This window comes from Odocoileus virginianus, chromosome 28, assembly GCF_023699985.2.
Source record: "Odocoileus virginianus isolate 20LAN1187 ecotype Illinois chromosome 28, Ovbor_1.2, whole genome shotgun sequence".
NCBI lineage: Eukaryota > Metazoa > Chordata > Mammalia > Artiodactyla > Cervidae > Odocoileus > Odocoileus virginianus.
Window position 1 is genome coordinate 16,811,419 of NC_069701.1, and position 26,146 is coordinate 16,837,564.

The 26,146-nt window shown below is 37.8% G+C and overlaps 1 protein-coding gene across 5 annotated transcripts in view; it reads left to right on the forward strand.

The window, feature by feature from the left end:
- Positions 1–26,146, forward strand: part of LOC110150627 (glycerophosphodiester phosphodiesterase domain-containing protein 4-like) — a 142,010-nt gene that overhangs the window by 39,678 nt on the left and 76,186 nt on the right. For 4 of the 5 annotated variants that reach the window (XM_070457261.1, XM_070457259.1, XM_070457260.1 and 1 more), the window contains 6 exons: positions 1,712–1,810; positions 1,881–1,974; positions 2,797–2,871; positions 4,074–4,219; positions 4,603–4,685; positions 20,111–20,267. In XM_070457261.1, coding sequence (XP_070313362.1) covers positions 1,712–1,810; positions 1,881–1,974; positions 2,797–2,871; positions 4,074–4,219; positions 4,603–4,685; positions 20,111–20,267 — 654 coding nt within the window. The remainder of the gene's footprint in view (positions 1–1,711; positions 1,811–1,880; positions 1,975–2,796; positions 2,872–4,073; positions 4,220–4,602; positions 4,686–20,110; positions 20,268–26,146) is intronic. The other variant, XM_070457262.1, reaches the window with a different exon arrangement.

A 26,146-nucleotide genomic window follows, 5' to 3' on the forward strand; every position in this document is an offset into this window, starting at 1 on the left:
CATTTCAGACCGTGTTTTTCTCTAGATATATGTTCAAGAGTGGTGTTGCAGAGTCATATGGTAGCTCTACTTTTAGTTTTTTAAGGAACCTCCAACCATTTTCCCTTGGCTGAACCAGTTTACATTCCTACCAACAGTTTAGCAGGGTTCCCTTTTCTCTACACCTCTCCAGCAATTATTATTTGTAGACTTTTTTTGACAGCCATTCTGACTGGTGTGAGTTGATACCTCATTGTTTTGATTTGCATTTCTCCAATAATTGGCGATGTAGAGCATCTTTTCATTTCCCTGTTGGCTATCTATATGTTTTCTTTGGCAAAAGGTCTATTTAGGTCTTCTGCCCATTTTTGATTGGGTTGTTTGGTTTTTTGATAGTTGCAGCATTTGCAAATATTTTGTCTTCTTCTGTGGATTGTCTTTTCATTTTGTTCATTGTTCATTGCCTTTGCTGTGCAAAAACTTTTAAGTTTAACTAGGTCTTGTTTGTTTATTTTTGTTTTTATTTCCATTATTCAAGAAAATGGATTCCAAAAAATATTGCTACAAAAAACACACCTCATATTTTAAGTCCAGGATCAGCGTGTATCCTAATACAGGAGAGGAAAGACATTTTTATGAATAGCTGCATTTGATAGATTTTTCCATGAGAAAAAAATTTGTCTTTAATTGACTATGTCATTTAAATCATTAGTGAAGGTTGGTGTTGGGTGTGCTCACAGAATCACAGAAGATTCATGTGAATCTTGTTTGACAATTAAACCCTTGCGTTATAATGCATTTGGTTTGCTAATAGGTTAAGATTTCTGCATCTGTATATAGGAGAAATTGGATTATAATTTTTCTCTCTTGTACTGTGCTTATTGAATTTGAGTATCAATGTTTTGTTGGCTTCATAAGACAAGTTAGCATTCCCTCTTTTTTATTCTCTAGGAGAGCTTGTTAAAGTGGAAATATTTCTTTCTTAAGTGTTTGGAAAATTAACCATTGAAGGCAGTATGACCTGGAGTTATTTTGTGAGAAGGTTAAATTATGGATTCAATTGTTTTTTTATAGAGATAATGAGAGAGTGGGCACCAAGTGTGCTTTACAGGCAACACAGAAACAGAAAAACTGTATTTGAAGGAGAAAAATTTAAAATTACATCTTCTTGGTCTCAGTGTTCTTTCTCAGTGAAATAATTAGTGTTCTGGCCAGCAGATATTTTTCATCTGTTCAACAAGTATTTATTGGGTATTTTATATGAATCAGACATATTCTGCAAGGCAGTGAAGATGTAATTATAAACAAATATTGTCCTTGACTCTTGAAACTTACAGTCTGCTGGGGAAAACATGCACTGAAAAGGTACTTACTTACAAAATATTTTTTACTTGTTACCATATTGAGTCATGTAAAAAAGTAGTGAATATTTATAATAGCCATTATTGAAGCTGAGTGAGACATGCCAGGCAGTATTGATGGCCCAGCTGAGGTTGGGATGATAAATTAGTAAAGGTATCAGGCCATATACATAGCTGTGTAATTTTTTTTCTCCAGGAAGCAAAGAAGGTAAATTATTGAATTCATCTAATATTGGGCATTTGCGGGTTGGTTAGGTTAAAAGGATGAGGAAATGAGGACCCAGGCACTATAGGGATACATGCATTTCCTAAGAACGGTTCTCATCCAAGATTAGTGCTTGGAAGTCAGGAAATTCTTTTTCTTTCCCCAGATCCTGATTCTCCTAGTGATTGTGATGTGCTCGTTTTTTTTCTGGATTCTGTTCACTTACTGGAGAGATAGGTGGCTCACCGTTGGGCTGTCATTGCAGGTAAGCACCATCCTTAGTTGTAGCCCTGTCTGTCCAAATGTGTTCAGCCTGACTTTTGGCTTTCTCCCAGGTCTTTGCTCCCTACATACACCTGAGCAGCATAGCTATGATGGTTATTCTTTCATGGCCTTTGGCTTTCTACTTGATCCGTTTGGAAGGAGAAGGTATGTTCTGTGGGTGAAACCTTGCCTGATCCTTTCAGTTCTGCCTTTAACTTCTGTACCTTCCTCAGTAAAGCAAGCTGGATGGATAGCCACCAGTATACCTCTTTGAAATTCATTCAGCTTATTACTCAGTCATGCTCCTTATAGTCAGACAAGCCCACATGACCTATCATAGCATTTCCCCGATCAAACCAATCTTCTTGTAAAGAGGGATTCTCCTTCTAGAAAAGTACAAATTTTCTCTCTTTGGGTACACATTGACTGTCTTGAAATGGATTGGGGTTAGGGAGAGAATAGAGGCAATTTTATTTGACCAGAATGATGGTATAAATCCCAGTTCTTTAAGTTTGTATTTAAATATTACTAGTTTCAACTAATGAACCAGGTGCAGACATCCATGGGTACATCTTAGTAACTCGGAGTAGAAGCGTGTGTGTCCCTGTCACATCTGGGAACTGCCCCAGAAGCAGAAATGCCTCTGCTACTGGTTTCCTCTCCATTCTTTGCCCTAATATCATGGAAACAAATAAGAATCAGAGGTGTACATGAAACTGTTTTGAGAGTGGAGTTATTTCTCAACACCCTTACTGAGAAACCAGGAGGACCTTCTGTCTGTGTCTTTTTGATTACTGGTTAAACAAGGAGTGCTTGCATCCTACTTGTATAAAGATACAGGCAAGAGAAAGACTAGGATTGCAGTGTTGCCCTTGTGTGTTTGTATACATGTATATATGTAGGTGGAGGGTGAATTTTAGGAAATGTTTCTGGTGGCAAGATCTTAGAAGAAACAATAATTAACTCTTTTCTTTTCCTAAATTTTAGCTAGATTCAGAAGATACCAGATGACATGTAATGAGAGAAAAAGAAACAAATGTAATGTGCTCACACAGTTGAGAGGTTAGAGCTGAAGATCTATGTTCAAAAGTGACATAGGTGGTAATTTTAAAACTTATAATTGGGTAAAATTTTCAGAGGTCTAAAATAGTAAGTGGGAAATGGCCAATGAAAAATAGGTATTATGGTCAGGCTCTGTGTATGTGTGTGTGTGAGAGAGAGAGAGAGAGAGGGCAAAATACTGAGTACCTGTGGTGTCAGCTATCGTATCAACTCTATGAAGTAGATGTTAACAGCAAGATAGCTCCATTTTTCAGAGTGAAGATAATGAAGACACAGAGAGGTGAAGCAACATGTCTGAGTCACACAATTAGAAAGTGGTAGCATCTGGCTTTGAATTCACATTTCTGTCAACTACTATCCCTTCTGGGCTTCCACAGTGGCTTAGTAGGTAAAGAATCTGCCTGCCATGCAGGAGATGCAGATTCAATCCCTGGTTCAGCAAGATCCCTTAGAATAGGGAAATGGCAACCCACTCCAGTATTCTTGCCTGAAAAATCCCATGGACAGAGAAGCCTTGCAGCCTAGTCCAAAGGGTCACAAAGAGTTGGACACAAACACGCGTCAGCACTATCCCTTCTACTCTTACCTTACTGCCTGAAATACAGAGGCATTTAAAGCTTATCATTGGCCTTCCCTGCTGGCTCAGTGGTAAAGAATCCACCCGCCAATGCAGAAGATGTGAGTTTGATCCATGGGTTGGGAAGAGACCCTGGAGAAGGAAATGGCAGTCCACTCCAGTCTTCTTGTCTGGGAAACCCATGGATGGAGGAGCCCAGTGTGCTACAGTCCATGGGTCACAAAGAGTCAGACATGACTCAGTGACTAACAAAGCTTATTTTTAAAGGGCTTCCGGGCTTTCTCAGAACCAACTAAACTCCTCTTTCTGAGAAGATATTCCTTAACAGTCCCTCTTTCCTTTGCTTCTCACCTCTTGTACAATTCACTCCTTTTAAATTTACATTTGTAACAGTAGTGATTTAATAATAATGCTTATATTTGGATATTCCTGTGCTTTCAAATCATTGAGAGAACATAAGGATGTGAAAGAAATATAGAGTAAATCAGTGAGTCTACAAAGTTAGTGAACCCATGGACTGAGTATTTATTGGTTGTTGCTTGGGGATGGTTAGTTGCTTGGGATGGTTCTCCATTCCTGTTTGCCTTTTCTTCCCCCTTACTTCCTCCTCCTTCAACTTTTTCAGCTCTACAAGTGGCTATTGGATTGCCCTTTTTTCTTATCCTTTTGTGTCTCTATTTGCTTCCATTGGGGAATTTTTCTCCCTGCGTTCAGGAGAAGGATAAATTGGCACCCAAGCCGGACTTGTTTGGACATAGAGGTGCACCCATGGTAGGTCTGAGTGTGAAGAATGTGGGTGAGTACAGGTGTGCATGGGTGTAGAGGGCCCATCAGATCCTCGGAACACCCTGGAGAAGTAAAGGGGTTGACTTGAGATGACAAGAATAAGTAATTAATTGTAGAGGTTGGACTTGAACTCACCTAATTCTCAGTCCATTTCTCTTTATTGTGTCCAATGACATTGCCTCAGATGAGCAGAGTCCCCGAATCAGATTTGGTAGACGAGAATGTAGGCAGGTTCTTTGAACAAAGAGCCAAGGGAACCAAATTTTACTTTCTAAAGTCCTTTCTTACTGGTCCCTGTCACTACCCTAAAAGGGATGTCAGCAGAAGAGACTGTGAGATTAAAAGCCTGATGTCCTTTTCTTCCACAGCTGGGGCCTGAGAATACCATAATGGCCTTTGAGAAAGCTGTTGAACATGGGGCCTGTGGCCTGGAGAGTGATGTACATATAAGGTAGGAAAGAAGGAACCTGGGTGGGAGGAGAAAAGATGAATGGATGACTCTAGCCTGGCCCAAGCTATAGAGAGGGCAAGCCCTGGGAGTTTCTCCCTTATTCACCTGGTACATCTGTAGATAACACACATACATGAATCACTTCTCCTTTACAGACCACATATCTGCACCCCTGCATTCTCAATCACAGGCTCATAAATCACACACTCAATATAGTCTCCACAAGTAGCTCAAATTTGTGTCCCCTGCCAGCATGCTGACAACTTGTCCCCATGCCCTACCTTAGCAACCTATTTAATTAATTAATTAACATTCCCTGGGCACCTGCTATATCCTTCTGAGCACTAGGGAGAGGAAGATGAGTGAGATAGAGAGTTCTGCCCAAGAGCTGTTCCCAGCCAGTGAAGGAGACATGGCATGTTTACAAAGAACCTTATTCCTTTTATGAATCTTAACATTTTACTAACATTTTCCAGGGCCTTTGAATAATACTTAGGCATTTTAGTTAAATGCTTTAGATATTTCAAACTGCAATTATGCATTTAATGTGTTTTCTTTTTTAAGTACTGCACTTTCAGTCTTTTCAGAATACTTGAGTAATTCTTACAAATCTAACACATTAAATGTATAACTATATACATTGTTTGATATATTTCAAATCCTTTTATAAATGAGATGTGAACCTATAATCACAAATCTAGATCAGTTACTCAATTTCGTATTTTAAATTGGATTTACAAAGATAACCTTTCCAAATTACCTTAAAGATAATTTTACTTAAAATTTACCTAAAATTCCAAATACCCAAAGATTCAAGTACAAATATTAATGACATATGTATGATTTTTTTTGAACATACATACATTTAATTCTTCATTTCTCTACTTTGAAATTTACTTACTCACCAAGAAGACAATTAGGTTATTGAGGTTGCTTTGCCACATAAATATTTTGTGTTGGCCTCATTTTTTCAATTAAAATTTTTTTGAAGTAAAATACAAAACATTAAATTTACTATGCTTACTATTCTAAGACATATGTATCAGTGGTATTTTACATATTTTTAATGTTGTGGAAACTTCAGCCAACTATCTCTGTGACTTCTTTTCATCTTGTAAAAGCTTTAGACCCATTAAACAATGATGCCCCATTCCCTCCTCCCCCACCCCCGACCCCTAGAAACTCCATTGTACTTTTCTGTCTCCATGATTTTTTCTGTATTTTAGGTACCTCATATAAATGTATAATTCATATAGTATTTGATTTTTTTGTGACTGGCATGTCTGTCAGTTAGTCTTGTAGTCTTCAAGTTCATTCATATTTTATTTCAAAATTGCCATCCTAAAAGGATGAATAATATTCCACCATATATATATACTTGCATTTTGCTTTCATCAGTTTTGACACTTGGGTTGGTTTTACATTTTAGTTATAGTTAATAATCCTGCTTTGAACATGGGTGTATAAATATCTCTTTGAGACTGCTTTCAGTTCTTTGGAGGTATATGTCCAGAAAGGGAATTGCTGAGTTACAATGATAATTCTCTTTTTAATTTTTTAAAGGACTGTCCTAGAGTTTTCCACAGTAGTTGCATCATCATATGTTCCCACTTACAGTGTAGAAGTCTTCTAATTTCTCCACATCTTTGCCAACAGTTGTTGTTTTCTCTTCTTTTGGTGGGAGCCATCTAATGGGTATGAAGTATGATATCTCATTATAATTTTGATTTGCATTTCCCTAGTGATAAGTGATGTTGACCATATTTTCCTGTACTCACTATCTATTTATAGTCTTCTTTGGAGAAATGTCTATTCAAGTCCTTTGTCCATTTTTGAATTTTTTTGTTTGTTTTTTAGTTTACCGAACTTCATTTTTTAAAAATTGAAATACAGTTGATTTATATTGCTGTGTTAGTTTCAGGTGTACAGCAAAGTGATTCAGATCTCTCTCTCTCTTTCTCTCTGTCATTTTTCAGATTCTTTTCTAGGGTTGTATTTTTTTGCTGTTGAGTTTTAGAAGTTCTCTCTATATATTGGATATTAATCACTTATCAGATATTTAACTTGAAAATATTTTCCCATTCTGTAGGTTGCTTTTTTACTCTATTGATGTTGTCTTTTGATGCACAGGATGTTAAATATTCATGAAGGCCAATTAGTTTATTTACATTGTTGTTGCCTGTATCTTTATTTTCATATCCAAGAAATCATTGCCAAATATATTTTCCCCTATATTTTCTACTAAGAGATACATTGTTTTAGTTTTTACATTTAGTTCTTTGATCCATTTTGAGTTTTTGTATACAATGTTAGGCAGTGGTCCAGTTTTATTCTTTTCATGTGAATATCCAGCACTATTTGTTGAAAAGATTGTTTATTTTTCTCTCTGTTGAATGGTCTTACCACCCTTGCCAAAAGTCATCTGACCATATATGCAAGGGTTTATATCTGGACTCTGTTCTGTTCCTTGTCTGTTTGTCTTTATTCCAGTACCCTACTGTTTTGATTACTGTAGGTTTGTAGTAAGTTTTTAATCAAGAAGTGTTAGTACTCTAGTTTTGTTTTTATTTTTTAAGATTGTTTTGGTTGTTTGGGATCCCTCGTGATTCCATATGAATTTTAGGATGAATTTTTCTTTCTTCAAAAAATGTCATTGGAGGCCAAGATAATAAGAGAGTAGGATAACCATGAGCTTGTCTCTTCCATGAGCACACCAGAACTGCAACTACTTACAGAAAAACTATCTGTGAGAATGACCTGAAGACTAGCAGAAAAGGTCTTCTACAAATAAAGATATAAGGAAGGAACCACAGTGAGACAGGTAGAAGGAGCAGTGATTTGGTATCGTTAAGACTTTATACCCCAGGGTAGGTGAGCCACAAATGCAAATATAAGTATTATCACAGAGGTTCTTCCCAAGGAGTGAGGAGTTTGAGCCTTACATTGGGATTCCCACCTCAGAGGTCTTGCACTGGGAAGATGAGCCCCCAAGAGCATTTCACTTTGGGTGAGTAGGGTTTACTTTTAGGAGAGCCAGAGGGCTGTGGGAAATAGAGACTCCATACTTAAATAGAAAACACAAACGCTCACACACTCATGAGATTCGGGGCAGAAACAGTGATTTGAAAGAATCTTTGGTCAGACTTGCTTGATCTTCGAGAACCTTCTGGAGAGACAGGAGGTAGTTGAAACTCATCATGGACACATAGACGCTGGCAGCAGTGGTGCTGGAGAAGACTCTTGAGAGTCCCTTAGACTGGCCAGGAGATCAAACCCATCAGTCCTAAAGAAAATCAGCCCTGAATATTCATTGGAAGGACTGATGCTGAAGCTGAAGCTCCAGTACTTTGGCCACCTGATGCAAAGAGCCGACTCATTGGAAAAGACCCTGATGCTGGGAAAGATTGAAGACAGAAGGAGAAGAGAGTGACAGAGGATGAGAGGGTTGGATGGCATCACTGATGCAATTGACATGAACTTGGGCAAACTCTAGGAGATGATGAGGTATAGGGAAGCCTGGCATCTTGCAGTCCATGGAGTCATGATGAGTCGGCCATGACTAGGTGACTGAACAACAACAATCAGAGACTTCTGATACAACCTTAAGCATACTAACATTCACATTTGGGTGGGGGGGTCTCATAGTGAGAAGAACTTAAGAAGGAAATGGCAACCTGCTCCAGTATTCTTGCCTGGGAAATCCCATGGATAGAGGAGACTGACAAGCTCTAGTCCCTGGGGTAGCAAAGAGTCAGACATGGTTTAGTGACTAAACAGCAAGTAGCAGCAGCAGAAAGAGGAGAGAGAAGATGTGCAGAGAATATATTTGAAGACATAATAACTGAAAACTTTCCTAACCTTGAAAAGGAAACAGACATCCAAGTCAAAGAAGGATAGAGAATACCAAACAGATCAAACCCAAAGAAGTTCACACCAAGACAAATTATAATTGAAATGGTAAAAGTTAAAGAGAAAATCTTAAAAGCAGCAAGGGAAAAGCAAGAAATTATGTACAAAGGAATTCCTATAAGATTCTGAGCTGATTTTGGCAGAAACTATACGGGCCATGAAAGTCAGTTATTTAAAATAATAAACAGTGAAAATCTTTAACCAGGAATGCTCTATAAGGTTCTCACTCACATTTGAAGGTGAAATAAAGTTTGATCCAACCAGTCAGTCCTAAAGGAAATCAGTCTTGAATATTCATTGAAAGCTGGAACTCCAATTCTTTGGCCACCTGATGTGAAGAACAGACTCATTGGAAAAGACCCTGATGCTGGGGAAGATTGAAGACTGGAGGAGAAGGGGACAACAGAGGATGAGGTGGTTGGATGGCATCACCAACTCAGTGGACATGAGTGTGAGTAAGCTCCCGGAGTTGGTGATGGACAGGGAAGCCTGGTGTGCTGCAGTCCATGGGGTCACAAGAGTCTGATACCACTGAGTGAACTGTACTGAACTGAAGGCTGAAAGAATTCAGCTCCATGAAACCAGCTTTACCAGAAATGTTGAAGGGACTGCTCTGAGTGGAAAAGGCCACAACTAGAAATATGAAAAATTTGAAAGGAAAAAGTTCATTGGTAAAGGCAAATACGCAGTAAAGGTAGAGGATCATTCGCTTGTAAAGCTAGTAGGAAGGTTGCAAGGTAAAAGTAAGAAAGTCATCTATATCCACAATAAGTAGTTAAGGGATGCACAAAATAAGAAGGTGTAAAATATGATGTCAGACTAGGCATCTTGTGGCTGTGTTGTGCTTGTGAGCCTTGTAGGGGCAGGGAAGACCGCTTACTGCATGGGGAGAAGGCCAACAGTGGCTTGAGGAAGGTCCTAGCCTTCTGCACTTATGTCTGGCAGAGCTGATTTGGGACAGTGAGGCAGTCCTTCCCAGTCACTAGGATAATCAGCTGGTTGACCACACATTTGAGTACACACCAAGATATTGAGAAGCCAGATGAAAAGCCCAGACTGCGGTGTTGAAACAGGTTAATAAGGAGCTTAATGATTTAGCCCATGAGCCTTCATCAGTGCTTTTTCAGGTCCATTTGGTGCAGATGGATTTCATTGGCAAACCACAATTATGGTACCTAATGACAGCCTATATGAAGGTGGCATATTCTTTTTCTTATTTTTTCCCATTTATTTTTATTAGTTGGAGGCTAATTACTTTACAGTATTGTAGTGGTTTTTGCCATACATTGACATGAATCAGCCATGGATTTACATGTGTTCCCCTTCCTGATCCCCCCTCCTGCCTCCCTCTCCATTCTATCCCTCTGGGTCTTCCCAGTGCATCAGCCCTGAGCACTTGTCTCATGCATCCAACCTGGGCTGGTGATCTGTTTCATCCTTGACAGTATACTTGTTTCAATGCTATGGCATAGTCTTTTTAACAATTGATTTTCCTACAGACTGCCCCTTCAAACCACTTACCATTGCATTTACAACAGGAATTTATCATCTAAGTATTAAAATTAATGGCAACATTTGTCTCCTAAGATCACAGTGGTCTCCCCCTTTAGCTATATATATATATATATATATATATATATATATATATAATATATCTAAATATGTAAGCAGCATCACATTCCATCAAATTTCATTAAAAAGCAGCAGCATACCTATTCTTTTCAAGTGCAAATCAAACATTCTCCAGGACAGATTACATGCTAGGCCATAAAACAAGCCTCAGTCAGTTTAAGAACACTGAAATTATATCAGACCTCTCTCTCAACCACAGTGCTATAAGCATATAAATCAATTAGAAGGAAAAAACCTGGAAAACATAAAAACACATGGAGGCTAAAGAATGATACTAAACAACCAATGAGTCACTAAATAATACCTGGAAGCAAAATGAAAAAACAGTGATCCAAAAGCAGTTTTAAGACAGAAGTTTGTAGTACTACAAGCCAACCTTAGGAAACAATAAGTAAATAATGTAACCTTACACCTAAAATGATTAGAAAAAGAAGATCAAACAAAACTCAAAAGTTAAGAAAAATCATAAAGCTGAGAGCAGAAATAAGTAAGAGAGACATTATAAAGCAACAAAAATGATCACTGGAAGTATGAACTGGTTCTTTGAAAAGAGACGCAAGATTGTTAAATCTTTAGCTTAAATCTTCAAGAAAAAAAAAAAAGAGACCTAAATCAATAAAGTCAGAGATGATTAAGGGAAACTTAACCACAAACAGCACAGAAATATAAAGGAGCAAAAGAGATTGCTATGGACCTATCAATGACTCATTAATGAATTTGGTAAAGTATCAGGCTATGGAATTAATGCACAGAAATATATTGCATTTCTATATACTAAAAGAACTATCAGAAAGAGAAATTAAAATAATCCCATTCACAATGACATCAAAAAAAGTAGAATACTTGGAAACAGATCTTACTAAGGAGCTAAAACATCTGCACTTTGAAAACTGCAAGACATAATAAATGAAACCGCAGATGACAGAGAAGTATAGAAAGATACACCATGCTCGTGGACTGGAAGAATTAATAATGTTAAAATGACCATACCAACCCGATGAAATCCACAGATTCAGTGCAATCGCTATTAAAATGTCAATGGAATTTTTCACAGATCTAGAACAAATTATTCCAAAATTTTTATGGGAACACAGAAAACCTCTGAGTACCCAAAACAGACTTAAGATAGAGGACTCCCTCCAAAGTGTACTGTAGAGCTACAGCAATCAAAACAAGATGATGTAGGCACAAAAACATAAATCAGTGGAACAGAATAGAGAGCCCAGAAATGAGTCCTGAGTTATATGGGCAGTTAATATATATCCATGGAGACTAAAATATGCAATGGGGAAAGGAAAGACTCTTCAAAAAATGGTGTTGGGAAAACTGTACCACTTTCTCACACCATATAAAAAATAAACTCAAAATGAGTTAAAGTCTTATGTTTAAGATCATAAAACATAAACTTGTAGAAGAAAACATAGGTAATGTACTGTTTGACTTAAGTCTTGGAATTTTGAAGGGAGGTCTGTTTCGTTAGGCTAAGGAAACAGAAGCAAAAATAAATGAGACAACATCAAATGAAAAAAGCTTTTTCTCCGTGAAGGAAACTCAACAAATTGAAAAATCTGTGTACTGAATGGGAGAAGATATTTGCAAATGACATATCTGACAAGTGATTAATATCTTAAAGTATATAAAGAACTCATACAAGTCAGCATCAAAGAAACAACCAACTAAAAAATGGACAAAAGACATGAACAGACATTTTTTTAAAGGAGACATGTGGCCAACAGACATATGAAAAGATACTCTATATCACTAATCAACAGGGAAATGCAAATCAAAACCACAATAACATATCCCCTCACACATGTCAGAATGGTTATTAACAAAAAGATAACAAATTAGAAATATTGGCAAGGATGTGGAGAGAAAGGAACTCTTGTGTGCTGTATGTAAAGTATATTTGAATAAAACTAGGGGTAAGTCACTGAGATTTTGATTGGAGTTGCATGAATCTTCTCATTGCTTTGGTTAATAGTAACATATTAACAATGTTAATTTTTTCAATCCATGAACCTGGGATGTGTTTACATTTATCTGTGTCTTCCTACACTTCTTTCAGAAATATTTTCTTGTTTTCATTGCATAAATCTTTCACCTGCTTTGTTTTAAATTTATTCTTTTAAGTATTTTATTCTTTTTGAATCCATTTAAAATGAAATTGTTTTTTGTAATTTCTGTAATTAGTGACTAGAGTGGAGATTTCTTTTATTTGGAGTATAGGATCTCTTTTTGATACCCTGAGTCTTACCATGCCTTGCAAGTTATTTCATGAACCTGTACACAGATTCTTCATTCTTAGTGTATAGAAATGCAGCTGATTTTTGGATGTTTCCTTGGTATTGCTATTTTATGGAATTTATTTATTCTGTTTCTTTTTGTTATGGAAATTTTAGGCTTTTCTGCATGTAAGAGTTTTTGTTGTTCAGTCATTGTCATGTCTGACTCTTTGTGGCCCTGTGGACAGCAGCTTGCCAGGCTTCCCTATCCTTCACTATCTCCCAGAGTTTGCTCAGATTCATGTGCATTGAGTTGGTGATGGTTTCTAATTGTCTCATCTCTGCTGCCCTCTTCTCTTTTTGCCTTCAGTCTTTCCCAGCAACAGGGTCTTTTCCAGTGAGTTGGCTCTTCGTATCAAGTGACCAAAGTATTGAGCTTCAGCTTCAACATTAGTCCCTCCAATCAATATTCAGGGTTGGTTTCCTTTAGGATTGAATGGTTTGATTTTCTTACAATCCAAGGGACTCTCAAGAGTCTTCTCTAGCACTGTAATTTGAAAGCATCAATTCTTTGGCACTCAAACTTCTTTATGGTTCAACTCTCACATCTGTACGTGACTACTGGAAAAACCATAGCTTTGACTATACAGACTTTTGTCAGCAAAGTAATGTCTCTGCCTTTTAATACACTTTCTAGGTTTGTCATAGCTTTCCTTCCAGGGGCAAGCATCTTTTAATTTCTTGGCTGAAGTCACTGTTTGCAGTGATTTTGGAGGCCAAGCAAATAAAATCTGCCACTCTTTCCAGTTTTTCCCCCTTCTATTTGCCATGAAGTGATGGGCCCAGATGCCATGATCTTAGTTTTTGAATGTTGAGCTTTAAGCCAGTTTTTTCGCTCTCCTCTTTCATCTTCATCAAGAGGCTCTTTAGTTCCTCTTTGCTTTCTGCCATAAGGGTGGTAAAATCTTCACATCTGAGGTTGTTGATATTTTTCACAGCAGGCTTGATTCTAACTTGTGATTCATCCAGCTCTGCATTTTGCATGATATGCTCTGCATATAAGTGAAACAGGGTGCCAGTATATAACTCTTATTCTTTTCCCACTTTTGAACCAGTCAGTTCTATGTAAGGTTCAAACTGTTGCTTCGTGACCCACATACAAGTTTCTCAGGCCACAGGTAAGATGGTCTGGTATTCCCATCTCTTAAGAATTTTCCACAGTTTGTTGTGATCTGCACAGTCAAAGGCTTTAGTGTAGTCAATGAAGCAGAAGTTGATGTTTTTCTGGAATTCCCTTGCTTACTTTATGATCCAACAAATATTGGCAATTTGATCTCTGGTTCCTCTGCCTTTTATAAACCCACCTTGTACATCTGGCAGTTCTTGGTTCATTTACTACTGAAGCTTAGTTTGAAGGATTTTGAGCATAACCTTACTAGCATGCAAAATGAATGCAATTTTTCAGGTAGTTTGAACATAATCTGGCACTGCTCTTCTTTGAGATTGGAATGAAAACTGACCTTTTCCAGTCCTGTGGCCACTGCTGACTTTTCCAAATTTGCTGGTGTATTGACTGCAGCACTTTCACAGTATCACCTTTTAGGATTTAAAATAGCTTACCTGGAATTCCATCACCTCCACTAGCTTTGTTTGTAGTGATACTTCCTAAGGCCCACTTGACTTCACACTCTAGGATGACTGGCTCTAGGCAAACCATCATGGTTATCCTGGTCATTAAGATAATTTTTTGTATAGTTCTTCTGTGTATTTTTGCCACCTCTTCTTAATCTCTTCTGCTTCCCTTAGGTGCTTACATTTCTGTCCTTTATTGTGCCCATCCTTGCAAAAATGTTCCCTTGGTATGTCCAGTTTTCTTGATGAGATCTCTAATCTTTCCCATTCTGTTGTTTTTCTCTACAGTTCTTCTTCTTGTTCATAAAGAAGACCTTCTTATCTCTTCTTGCTATTTTCTTGAACTCTGCCTTCAGTTGGGTTTATCTTTCCCTTCCCACCTTGCTTTTCATTTCTCTTCTTGTCTCAGCTATTTGTAAAGCCTCCTCAGACAACCACTCTGCCTTCTTGCATTTCTTTTTCTTTGGGATGGTTTTGGTCTCTGCCTCCTGTACAGAGTTACAAACCTCTCTGCATGGTTCTTTAGGCACTCTGTCTACCAGATCTAATCCCTTGAATCTATTCGTCACCTCCACTGTATAGTCAGTCATAAGGGATGTGATTTAGGTCATACCTGAATGGCCTAGAGGTTTTCCCTTCTTTCTTCAATTTAAGCCTGATGTTTTCAATAAGGAGCTTATAATCTGAACCACAGTCAGCTCCAGGTCTTGTTTTTGCTGAGTGTATAGAGCTTCTCCATCTTCATGTGAAAAGAATATAAGCAATCTGATTTTAGTATTGACCTGTAGGTGAAGTCTATGTGTGGTCATCTTTTGTGTTGTTGGAAGAGGGTTTTACTGTGACCAGTGTGTTCTCTTGGCAAAACTCTGTTAGCCTTTGTCCTGCTTCGATTTGTACTCCAAGGCAAAACTTGCCAGTTACTCCAGGTATCTCTTCCTATTGTTGCATTCCAATCTTCTGTGATGAAAAGGACATCTTTTTTTGATGTTAGTTTTAGAAGGTCTTGTAGGTCTTCATAGAAATGGTCAACTTCAGCTTTTGGGGCATTAGTGGTTGGGGCATAGACCTGGGTTACTGTGATATTGAATGGTTTGTCTTGGAAATGAACGAGATTATTCTGTTGTTTTTGAGATTGCCCCCAAGTACTGCATTTTCTACTCTTTCGTTAACTGTGAGGGCTACTCCATTTCTTCTAAGGTATTCTTGCCCAGAGTAGTAAATATAATGGTCATCCGAATTAAATTTGCCCATTCCTGTCCATTTTAGTTCTTTGATTCCTAAGACGTCAGTGTTCACTCTTGCCATCTTCTGTTTGACCATGTCCAATTTATTTTGATTCATGGACCTAACATTCCAGGTTCCTATGCTGTATTATTCTTTGCAGCATCAGACTTTATTTTCACCTCCAGACACATCCACAACTGAGCGTCCTTTTCGCTGTAACCCAGCAGCTTCATTCTTTCTGGAGCTGTTGGTAACTGCCCTCTGCTCTTCTCCAGTGCATATTGGACGCCTTCTGGCCTGGGGGCTCATCTGCAGTGTCATATCAGTTTGCTTTTTCATACTCTTAATGTTCATGGGGTTCTTGAGGCAAGAATACTGATGTGGTTTGCTACTCCCTTCTCAGTGGACTGCATTTTGTCAGAACTGTCCGCAGTGATTCATTTGTCTTGGGTGGCATGGCATGGCATGGCTCATAGCTTCATTGAAGTTATGCAGGCCCCTTCACCAATGACAAGACCATGATCCATGAAGGCAGCGTATAAGATAATACCATATGAAAACAGAAGTAATTTTAGGTTCTTCCATTCCAACCTGGATCCATTTTATTTCTCTGTGATGGTCAGTTGCTCTGGCTAGAACTTTTAGTGTCATTTTGAGTAAAAGTGCCAAAAGCACACTTCCTTACCTTGTTCCTAATTTTAGAGGAAAAGCTTTTTGTCATTCACCATTGAATATAGTGTTTGCCATGGCTTTTTCATATATGTCTTTTATGACTTTGGTATAGTTTCTATTTTTAGCTTAATGAGAATGTTTATCATTAAAGGGTGTTGAATGTTGTCAAATTCCTTTTCTGTATCACTTGAAATTATTGTGGGTTTTTTTTTCATTCTTTTAATGTGGTTTATTACTTTGATGGATTTCAATAACATTCTTGAATTTTGGGACTAAATCTCACATATAATCCTTTTGAATACAGTGCTGAATTTTATTTGATATTTTATTGAGGTTTTTTTACATCAGTGTTCATAAGGGATATTGTTCTGTAATTTTATTTTCTTGTAAGTTTGTCTGGCTTTGATATTGGGGTATCCTTTAGAGTCTGTTAACTCTTACACAATCTTTTTTTATTCTCATATTCAGTAAGTTGTATTGTCTTATCTTTTAGTTCAGTGAGTCTTCCTTTTGCCTGTTTAAATCTGCCTTTGAATCCCTGTAGTCAGTTTCTCATTTCAGTTATTAGCTCTATAATTTTTTGGTTTATTTTTCAGGTTTAAGAAATCTCTTTATTAATATTTCCATTTTGTTCATGCATTATTTTGTTGAATTTATCCATATCTTTCTTTAGTTCTTTTAGTGTCTTTAATATGATTGTTTTAAAGTTTTTATCTAGTATATCCACCATTAGCTTTTTTTCAGGGACAGTTCTTGTTGATTTTTTTCCTTTGAATGGGCCATACTTTGTTTTTGTCAGTCTTATGATTTTTTTTTTTATTTGGTTAAAAACTGGGCATTTGAGATGAGTAGTGTGGTAATACTGAAATCAGATTGTCCCTCTTCCTTTGGGTTTGCTGGGTTTTGTTGTTGTTGTTGTTTTAATTTTTATTAGATGTCTCTATGCTGTGGATCAGCCTGAGGTGTAAACTTGAGTTTTTTTCAGGTTTTTCTGATCTTCCCTTGGCCATGTATGGTCACTTTCTAATTTCTCTTTGTATGTACAGATATTTTTAATATTTTAATTTTTTAATGTAAATTGCTTAATATAAAGCTACTGTTTAATGGCTGATTTACAATAGGAGAAAAGGAGAAACATAAATGAGGGTCGAAAAGGGTGCTGCCCTTTAAATCTTGTGAAAGTCATTTCTGTTAGAGGGCTAGGGGTTGCAACAGCAGAAGAAGGTGCAACAACAGTCTTATTTCTTTGCTCCTTTGTGACAAGAAGTAACCAGTGACCAGAGCAGAGAAACCCTGTATTTGGAATAGAGGATGTTTTTTTGCCACCCTGGCACTCACCAGCTGCTGTGCAAGTTACTCCAGGAACCTGTCCACAGTTGTTTGCCATGTGAATAGGGGTGGGTAATGGGTAGCCGCTATTGTGCTGAGAGTTGAAATTGACTGAAATTAACCCCAGTTTACATCTGAGTTTTCCTATGGAAGTTGAAAGCCTTTCATATACTCCAAACCTCCAAGAGAATTACATCAGACAGTCTTCAAATGCAGTTGCTGTCTAGGTGGGGAGACATTCCTGGTGCTTTGTACTCTGTCATCTTCTCAGCATCATCTCTTCTTTCATTTTTGATGAATTTTAAGTTGATAGTTGTTTTCTTCCTTCACCATTTAAAATACGTTGTTTCATTGTTTTCTGTTTCTCATATTTTTGTTGAAAAGTCTGCTATATACTTATCTTTATTTCTCTCTAAATATGTATTTTCTTTCCCTGTAGCTCCTTTTACAATTTTCTTTTCCTTATCAATTTTTCACCAGTCATACACATGCACATAGTGTGGGGTATGTGCCTGTGTGTGTGTACTCCTCCATTTACTTTTCTTGGCATTCATCAGTATTGTTGGATCTGTTGATGCCTAACTTTTATGAATTTTTGAAATTTTTACTTTTACTTCCTCAGATTTATTTCTGTTCCTCCCCTCTTTTTAGGACTGCAACTGCACATATATAATACTGCTTGATATGATCTTACAGTTCATTTGGATAGACTCTACTGCTGCACCTTCAAATTCACTGATCTTAACATCATCTGTAATATCAAAGATGCTATTAAATTCATTTAGTGAAATTTTCATTTCAGTTATATTTTTTATCTCTAGAATTTCCATTTATTTCTTTTTCGACTCTTAGAGTTCTTTCTTCATATGTTCATGTGTTCCTTTGCATCTATTACCTACATTGTCTATATTTTTTATTTTGATTTAGTATTCTTGTATACTAATTCTGTCACCTCTGTCATTTCCAAGTTTGTCTTGACTGAGTAATTTCTCTAGGTTATGTTATATTTTTATACTTCATTATACATCTGGTAAATTTTGGTTATAAGCCAGACATTGTGACTTTACCATTCTGGGTGGTATATTTTTTGTATTCCAGTAAAGAATTTTGTGTTTATTCTAGCAGGCAATTAAGTTACTTGCAGACTAGTTTGATCCTTTGGAGGATTGTTTTTAAGTTCTTTTATGGAGATTCTAAAGTAATTCTAGTTTTAAATCATTCCCATCTCAAAGGTGTATCCTTGTTATTACTGAGGTCATGCCACTGATAGAACTTGAATGAGTTACATCCCTTTGTGAGCTCTGTAAATTGTCTTAGAACTTTCTGTTTATTTTCCTTTTCTTGGAAGTTATTCTTGGCAAACTCCATAAGAGTTTTACTCTGTACATTTACAAATTGATATTTAGCCATACTTCAAGGGATCCTTGTACATATTTTCCCAGAATGCTTTCTTTTTGCATACCTCCATCCCCAATGGGATTCTAGCCAGTAAATTCTAGCTTTCTTGACCTCTCCTTAATCTTCTCTTCTTCTTCTCATTTCAGTACTGTAATTTCAGTACTGCTCCCCTCCTTGCTCCATGGGCTTCCCTGGTGGTGCTAGTGGTAAAGAACCTGCCTGCCAATGTAGGAGATGCACAAGCTCAGGTTTGATTCCTGAGTCAGGAAGATCCCCTGGAGGAGGGCATGGCAACGCATTCTAGTATTCTTGCCTGGAGAATCCCATGGACAGAGGAGCCTGCTGGGCTGCAGTCCATAGGGTTGCAAAAAGTGAGACCCAACTTGAATCGACTTATCAGGCATGTCCACCTTGTCCCATGCCACATTCCAGTATTTACCTGCAAGAAGGAAGCTTGGATGATGGTAAAACCTATTTCATTTGTTTGCCTTTTCTCAGAAATAATTATACTATGCTCCCCATTGTCCACTTCCTACAAAAGTTAATTCTCTTGTTTTGTCCAGTTTTCTAGTTGTTTATGGGGAGGGGACTAGGTCTCAATCCTGTTACTCCTTAATGATCATTACAGAGTTCTCATCATGTATATTTTAATCTTAAAGAGAGATTTTCATAAAAACAGATTCTTCAAGGCAAATAGCTGGTAACAGAAGTTTCCAGATAATAAACTTTTCTAATGATGCCACCTGATATGAGAATCTAGGACCAGAAATTGCCAGTTGCCAGTTGGGAAATGAGTCAGAAAAACATAGGAAGATTGTGTAGGTGCCTGCTTAGTATGGTTCTAGGGACTTCAGGACCTTGTCGCATTCACTTCTCACTTACCTTACTCTCAGATGACTGCTCTACCTATTATTTTCTAGATCCATAAATTCCCTGGATAGGAAGGCTACTCTTCCACCATAGCTAATAGACTTATTGGAGCTTTCCTGGTAGCTCAGATGGTAGTCAGCCTGCAGTGCAGGAAACCCAGGTTTGATACTTGGGTCAGGAAGATCCCCTGGAGGAGGGCATGGCAAGTCACTGCAATATTCTTGCCTGGAGAATCCCCCTAGACAGAGAACCCTGGCGGGATCCAGTCCATGGGTTCACAGAGAGTCAGACACGACCGAGCAACTAAGCACAGCGCAACAGGCTTGTTGGATGTTACAGAAGATTGCTTCCTTGGGCAGAAAGATGTCAATATCAAAGTATAAATTCCTGTACTTAATCCTCTGCTAAGACACGGGAGGGAGTAAGGAACCTAGTAAGACTTGTGAACTTGATAGGCTTTCTGAGAACCCTGTCTGCCAGAGTGCTGAATTCAGCCTATGCACCTCTTTTGCTCTTCTCCCCCTCTGCCTGCAGTTATGATCATGTGCCTTTTCTCATGCATGACTCTGACCTGAGAAGAACAACGAATATCAAGGAGGTCCTGCCAAATGCCTCATTGACACACCCTTCCTTATTTGATTGGGATTTCCTGTCGACTCTGAATGCAGGCAAATGGTTTTCACAAGCTCTGGTAAGACACATTCTCCACTTGAAGAAACCTGCCTTGAACTCCCTCTTCTGTATGAGGTCATGTGCTACTCCTGGAGATAAAGCCTTTAGATGAGATAGGCAAGTGTGCACACAATTTCATCCCAGTTTGGTAGCATGACTATAGTTAGAATTCGCAGGAATGTTATTCCAGTAATGTAGTCAGTCTAATTGCTGCTGGAAATTCTGCAAACAACCCTTAAACTTGTTCTTGTTATTTACTTCCTTTTTATCCAAGAATTTCTTGAACTTAGGGCTTCCCTGGTGGCTCAGATGGTAAAGAATCTGCCCACAATGTGGGAGACCCGAGTTTGATTCCTGGCAGTGTTTAAATAACAAGTTAGAGAATTTAGAATTATCCTGAATAGAAAGTCAGGTTTACATCTGATAAAAGTAAGCCTGCCTTCTGAAAATAGTTAAAGAAAAAGCAATTTACATTTTCCAGGTTATCATGTCTGCAGGGAATCCATGTGGCCTAGGTTTCACCAATCAGATATACTCATTTTCAGTCTGATTTTGACAGCGAACATCTGAGCAGGGCAGACAGCAGGCACTCATATTGCTGGGACCTGTGGCAGCAGAGCTACAGTAGTTAGAGGTCAGCTCTGGTGATGGCTCTCCTGTCGGGTAGCTGTGAAATCAGTCTTCAGGGACTTCTGATTATGTACTAGATGGAATGGAATTTATTTATATTTGATGTTAATCCTGAAGACCGATTTGACCCTTTGTCATGTTAAAAGTGAAAAGTAAAGACTTACATCAAGAAATACTTATCCACTTAAAATTCTTTCAACAAGTGTTACTGTAAGGGATAGCTGAACATTGATTTGTAATGATTGTATCACCTCAGAATACTTATTCTCATATGAGTACGTAGCCTATAAATGCTGTTTCCGTGTGAGAAATAAAGGGATACATCTGATATTCCAGGTTTCTGTGTGTATGTAGGCTCTGTATATGTCTCATCATACATGAATAAATAGAAATATACAGACTAGAGAGACTCCATTAGTATGTACAATATATATTGGTTTAATTAGCCATGGGCCAAGTCACTTCATTTGTATCCGACTCTTTGTGACCCTTTGGACTGTAGCCCTCCAGGCTCCTCTGCCAATAGGATTTTCCAGTCAAGAATACCATACATTCCCCATGGAATACATGAAATCCATGGCTAATTCATATCAATGTATAACAAAAACTACTGTAATGATGTAAAGTAATTAGCCTCCAACTAATAAAAATTTAAAAAAAAAAAAAAAAAAAAGAAAAAAAAAAAAAAAAGAATACCATACATTGGAAGGCAGATTCAACAACTGGACCTCCATGAAAGTCCCCCAGGCAAGAATACTGGAGTTGGTTGCCATTTCCTCCTCCAGGGGATCTTCCCAACCCAGGGTTTGGGAAGAAACCCACATCTCTTAAATCTCCTGCTTCAGCAGATGGGTTCTTTACCACTAGTGCCTCTTATGGAAGCCCTGATAACCATAGGTAATGTTTTGGCAAGTATGTATTCCAAATGAGAATGCTGTTAGACTATTTGTTGTGTAATTTATGGTTTGTAAAAGTCTTACTTACCATAAGTGGTGGGGTAGGATATGTTATTTTAGTAATGTTATCTGTATGTTTTAGGATTAATAGTTTTATTTTATCTAGGTGGTGTGTTTGCAAGTGTTTAGTTATACCTTTAGTCTGGTTACTGAAGAGTATTCTGAAAGCTTGACTTCAAATATGATTATCTAGGGGGCTTTATTTTTAGGTTTGTTTGTAGAGCTTTCCTTGCTTGCATGCTGTGTGGTCAGAAGTAGTCAAAGTGGTGTTGGCACATTATTTAAAAGGTTTGTAAGATTGGATAATTTTTCAGAGCAAAGAAATTCTTTCATTTGCGAAGGTTTTTCTGGGTTCTCTTTTTTGGTTGGGTATAGTTATGGATTGATGGTGGTGGTGAGTTGATTATTATCTGACGGTAAAGTTATTATTCTTGAGATTACTTGTGAAAATTAAATAGTTTGATCTATAGTGAAATAAAAATAGATATAGAAGTTCTGGGAATTGTCCCTGGAAGATCAACTGATCTATTTGAGGGCTTCCTTGGTGATTCAGTGGTAAAGAGTCTGCCTGCAGTGCAGGAGACTCAAGTTCAATCCCTGAGTCTGGAAGATTCCTTCGAGAAGGAAATGGCAACCCACTCCAGTGTTCTTGCCTGGAAAATCCCATAGACAGATGAGCCTGGCAGGCTATAGTCCATGGGGTCGCAAGGAGTTGGGCACAACTTATATTTATTGGTATAGTTATTATTCTTGAGATTGCTTGTGAAAATTAGCCTGATCTATAATGGTTTTTCTAGTAGTCATGTGTGGTTTTTCCGGTAGTCATGAATATTCATTTCAAGGACTGATGCTGAAGCTGAAACTCCAATACTTTGGCCACCTGATGCGAAGAACTGACTCATTGGAAAAGACCCAGATGCTGGGAAAGTTTGAAGGCAGGAGGAGAAGGGGATGACAGAGGGGTTGACAGGGTTGGATGGCATCACTGACTCAGTGGACATGAGTTTGAGCAAGCTCTGGGAGTTGGTGATGGACAGGGAAGCCTGGTGGGCTGCAGTCCATGGGGTCACAAAGAGTCAGACATGACTGAGCGACTAAACTGAACTGAATAATGAAATAAAAAGAGATACAGAAGTTCTGCAAATTGTCCCTGGAAGATCAGCTGAGTTCTTATTTTACTAGTAAAGCCAACATTTCTGTGGAGCATTTTTAATATCCTTTTGTGAAAATATAAATCTCCAAAGTTGTTCAGTTGCTAAGTCATGTCCGACTTTTTCTGACCCCATGGACTGCAGCACACCAGGCTTTCCTGTCCTTCACCATCTCCCGGAGGTTGCTCCAACTCATGTCCATTGAGTCAGTGATGCCATCCAACCATCTCATCCTCTGTCGCCCCCTTCTCCTGCCCTCAATCTTTCCCAGCACCAGGGACTTTTCCAATGAGTCATCTCTTTGAATCAGGTGTAGACAACTGAATCAGGTGTAGACATCTCTTTGAATCAGGTGTCCAAAGTATTGGAGTTTCAGCTTCAGCATCAGTCCTTCCAATGAACCTTAAGGGTTGATTTCCTTTAAGATTGATTGATTTGATCTCCTTGCAGTCCAAGGGACTTTCAGAGGTCTTCTCTAGCACCACAGTTCAAAAGCTTCAACCTCAAAAAATCTCAAAAGTATAAAAATGTAATTCTCATGCATATAGTGAGCAGATTATAATCTTATTTAACACATTAATGAAATAAGCAGAACGACACTTAAAAGAAGTAAGAACTCAATATGCCTATAGTCAGAGCAACAAAGAAATGCTGAAATCACATTGTTAAGTTGGATACAAACCTAGTATGTTACCTTGTTAATATACTGTATGGCAATGAAGACATACTTTTGGAGTTATCTTTTTTATAAAAAATCATGTACATCTCTATTGGACAAAAATAATTTCCACTTTTATTAGTTGTCTACAAGTCACCATCTAACTTTACATAGTCTGACCCTAATCAGTAGAAAACAGTAATTCAAAGAAAGGTACATTTCCTTAAGAGTCAGATGACCCTTAGGTGTGCTTGTTAAACAGTGTGTTACCATGATATTATCTTTTGCCTTATTGCTAAGTTTTGAATAATGTAAGTCTCCTCTTGGGATCATTAATAACTTCTATAGAGTAGAGACTGGTCTCATTGTGATTTTGCATCATGTGTCTTCATTAACTTCCATCGGTGTAGTTAAAACAGTCACTTAACACACATAAGGTTCCTTGTTAGCTCTAGAGTCAGATCTAACTCTAGCAAATCTAGAGTCAGGTCATATTAGACAACTGCTCAGGCCACTTGAATTAGGTTCCATCACAAAGTTTGTAAAGCATCTAGAATTTTATTTTTAGCAGTCTCTATTATTCCAGAGGTCTTTTTATCACTATTATTTACAAACTAAATTCATTTATACCAGGTTTCACCTCTGCACTTACAAACGTGGACAAATTCCTCTCTCCTTTTCTTGCAAGTCAGTGGTTTTCTTACTATTTGTAATGCTGGGACAGTGTACAACAGTGGACATGAAACAGTTTGCCTAGGAAGGCTGGTAGGCATTGGTCCAAATACCAATTTTATCTGTGTCCTTAGTGGGGACTGGGGACTTGCCATATCATACTGAATGAAATGTATTCTCAAATATCATCCATTAGGTATGGCTTTGATTATGCAATCAATTTGTTCAGTTATGTCCCAGTGAAAGGACAGATTTTTATTTAAGCTCATGGAAATGACTGCATTGTCATGAGACATAAAGACTCAGTAAAAGGTATTTGTACCTGAATTCTGAGGGATGGTGAAAACAAGATACTATCAATAAATACAAAGAATGTTTTTCACAAGGTAAGAATTAGAGAAAAGTAAAAAAGAGAATGGGTTTTCTCATATGCCCAATAGAAAATAGAATATTAAAAAGAGTACCAATAAAATTACAAAATGAATTAGCATGATTAGATTGACCTCATCAGTTCATTCAGTCTGGCATGGGTAATGTCCTGCTATGTTTAGGGTTATCAGTGTGCTTCCATGAAGTTAACCACTTCTACTCTAAAACTTAATCTTTGAAATTCTGCCTCAGTCCTCTGATACAGATGGGTTAGTGTCTGATTGAGAGGACAGTGTCAACTTACACTAGGAAGCATTTTCATGAGTTTGTTCTTTGTGTATCAAAAGATAAGAGTGTCTGTATAGTTCTTTCAAACAAGATTTTGAGTCTAGCCTTTTCAATTTTTGATCTGTATCTTATATAAAAAACCTTCAGACAATCATGGGAAGAAAGAAGAAACCTCTTGATAACTGAATTGAATCTGTTTAATTTATTATAGTAAACAACAGTGTCAGAAAGGAAAATAAAACACTAATAGAATATATTAGTCTGTTAGTGTGACTCTTTGTGACCCCATGCACTGTGGCCCGCCAGGCTCCTCTGTCCATGTGATTCTCTAGGCAAGAATACTGGAGGGGGTTGCCATTTATTTCTCCAGGGGTTCTTTCCAACCCAGAGATCAAACCCAGATCTCCCACGCTGCGAGCAGATTCTTTACCATCTGAGCCACCAAGGAAGCCTACCTAATAGAATATAATACACAACTATATAGAAGATTTGATCTGTTCCCTTTAGGAGTAAGAACATGTTATAGACATTGAAAACATTAGCATCTCTCCTGATTCTTCCAGTCCATTTTTTAAAATATAAAAAATTGTCAAACTCTGAAATGTATTTATATTTTTATTTTACCTGCAAAATATTGACTGGGATGATAAAGATTCCCTTTTTATATTTTACAGCTTCTGCCATATCTTAACATGTGGGCAGTTTTTATAATAGAGTTGAACCATATATGAAGCATGGATGTATCTACTTCTGGCCATGACAGTGTACAGGTGTTAGCTGTGTCATCTTGCCATAAATAGCTAGAAAACCAGAAAAAATATATGAAATATCCATTCTTAGATGCTGGAAAACAGTCAGTGCAGAGCTGTGAAAGAAAGGAATAATAGAGCATTCTGATTGCCCTCATATTGCACCTGGAGGTGTGTTCTGGCTGTCATACATCAGGAGGAACCTAAGCAGAGCATGGTGGTCCTGTGGAGCTGAGGAGAGATTGGATTTTTTTTTTTTAGATAGAGGTGGTGGTAGTTTTGAGGGAGGACTACCCAAAGGAGAGAACTCTCCAGAGAAAGACCTCCGGAAATCTGTATGGAGTCTGCTTGAGTATGTTGCTGATATCTAAAAGGCACACAAATAGGGTGAACCTCCCCAAGACTGGGCAGAGTACTACTTGGGA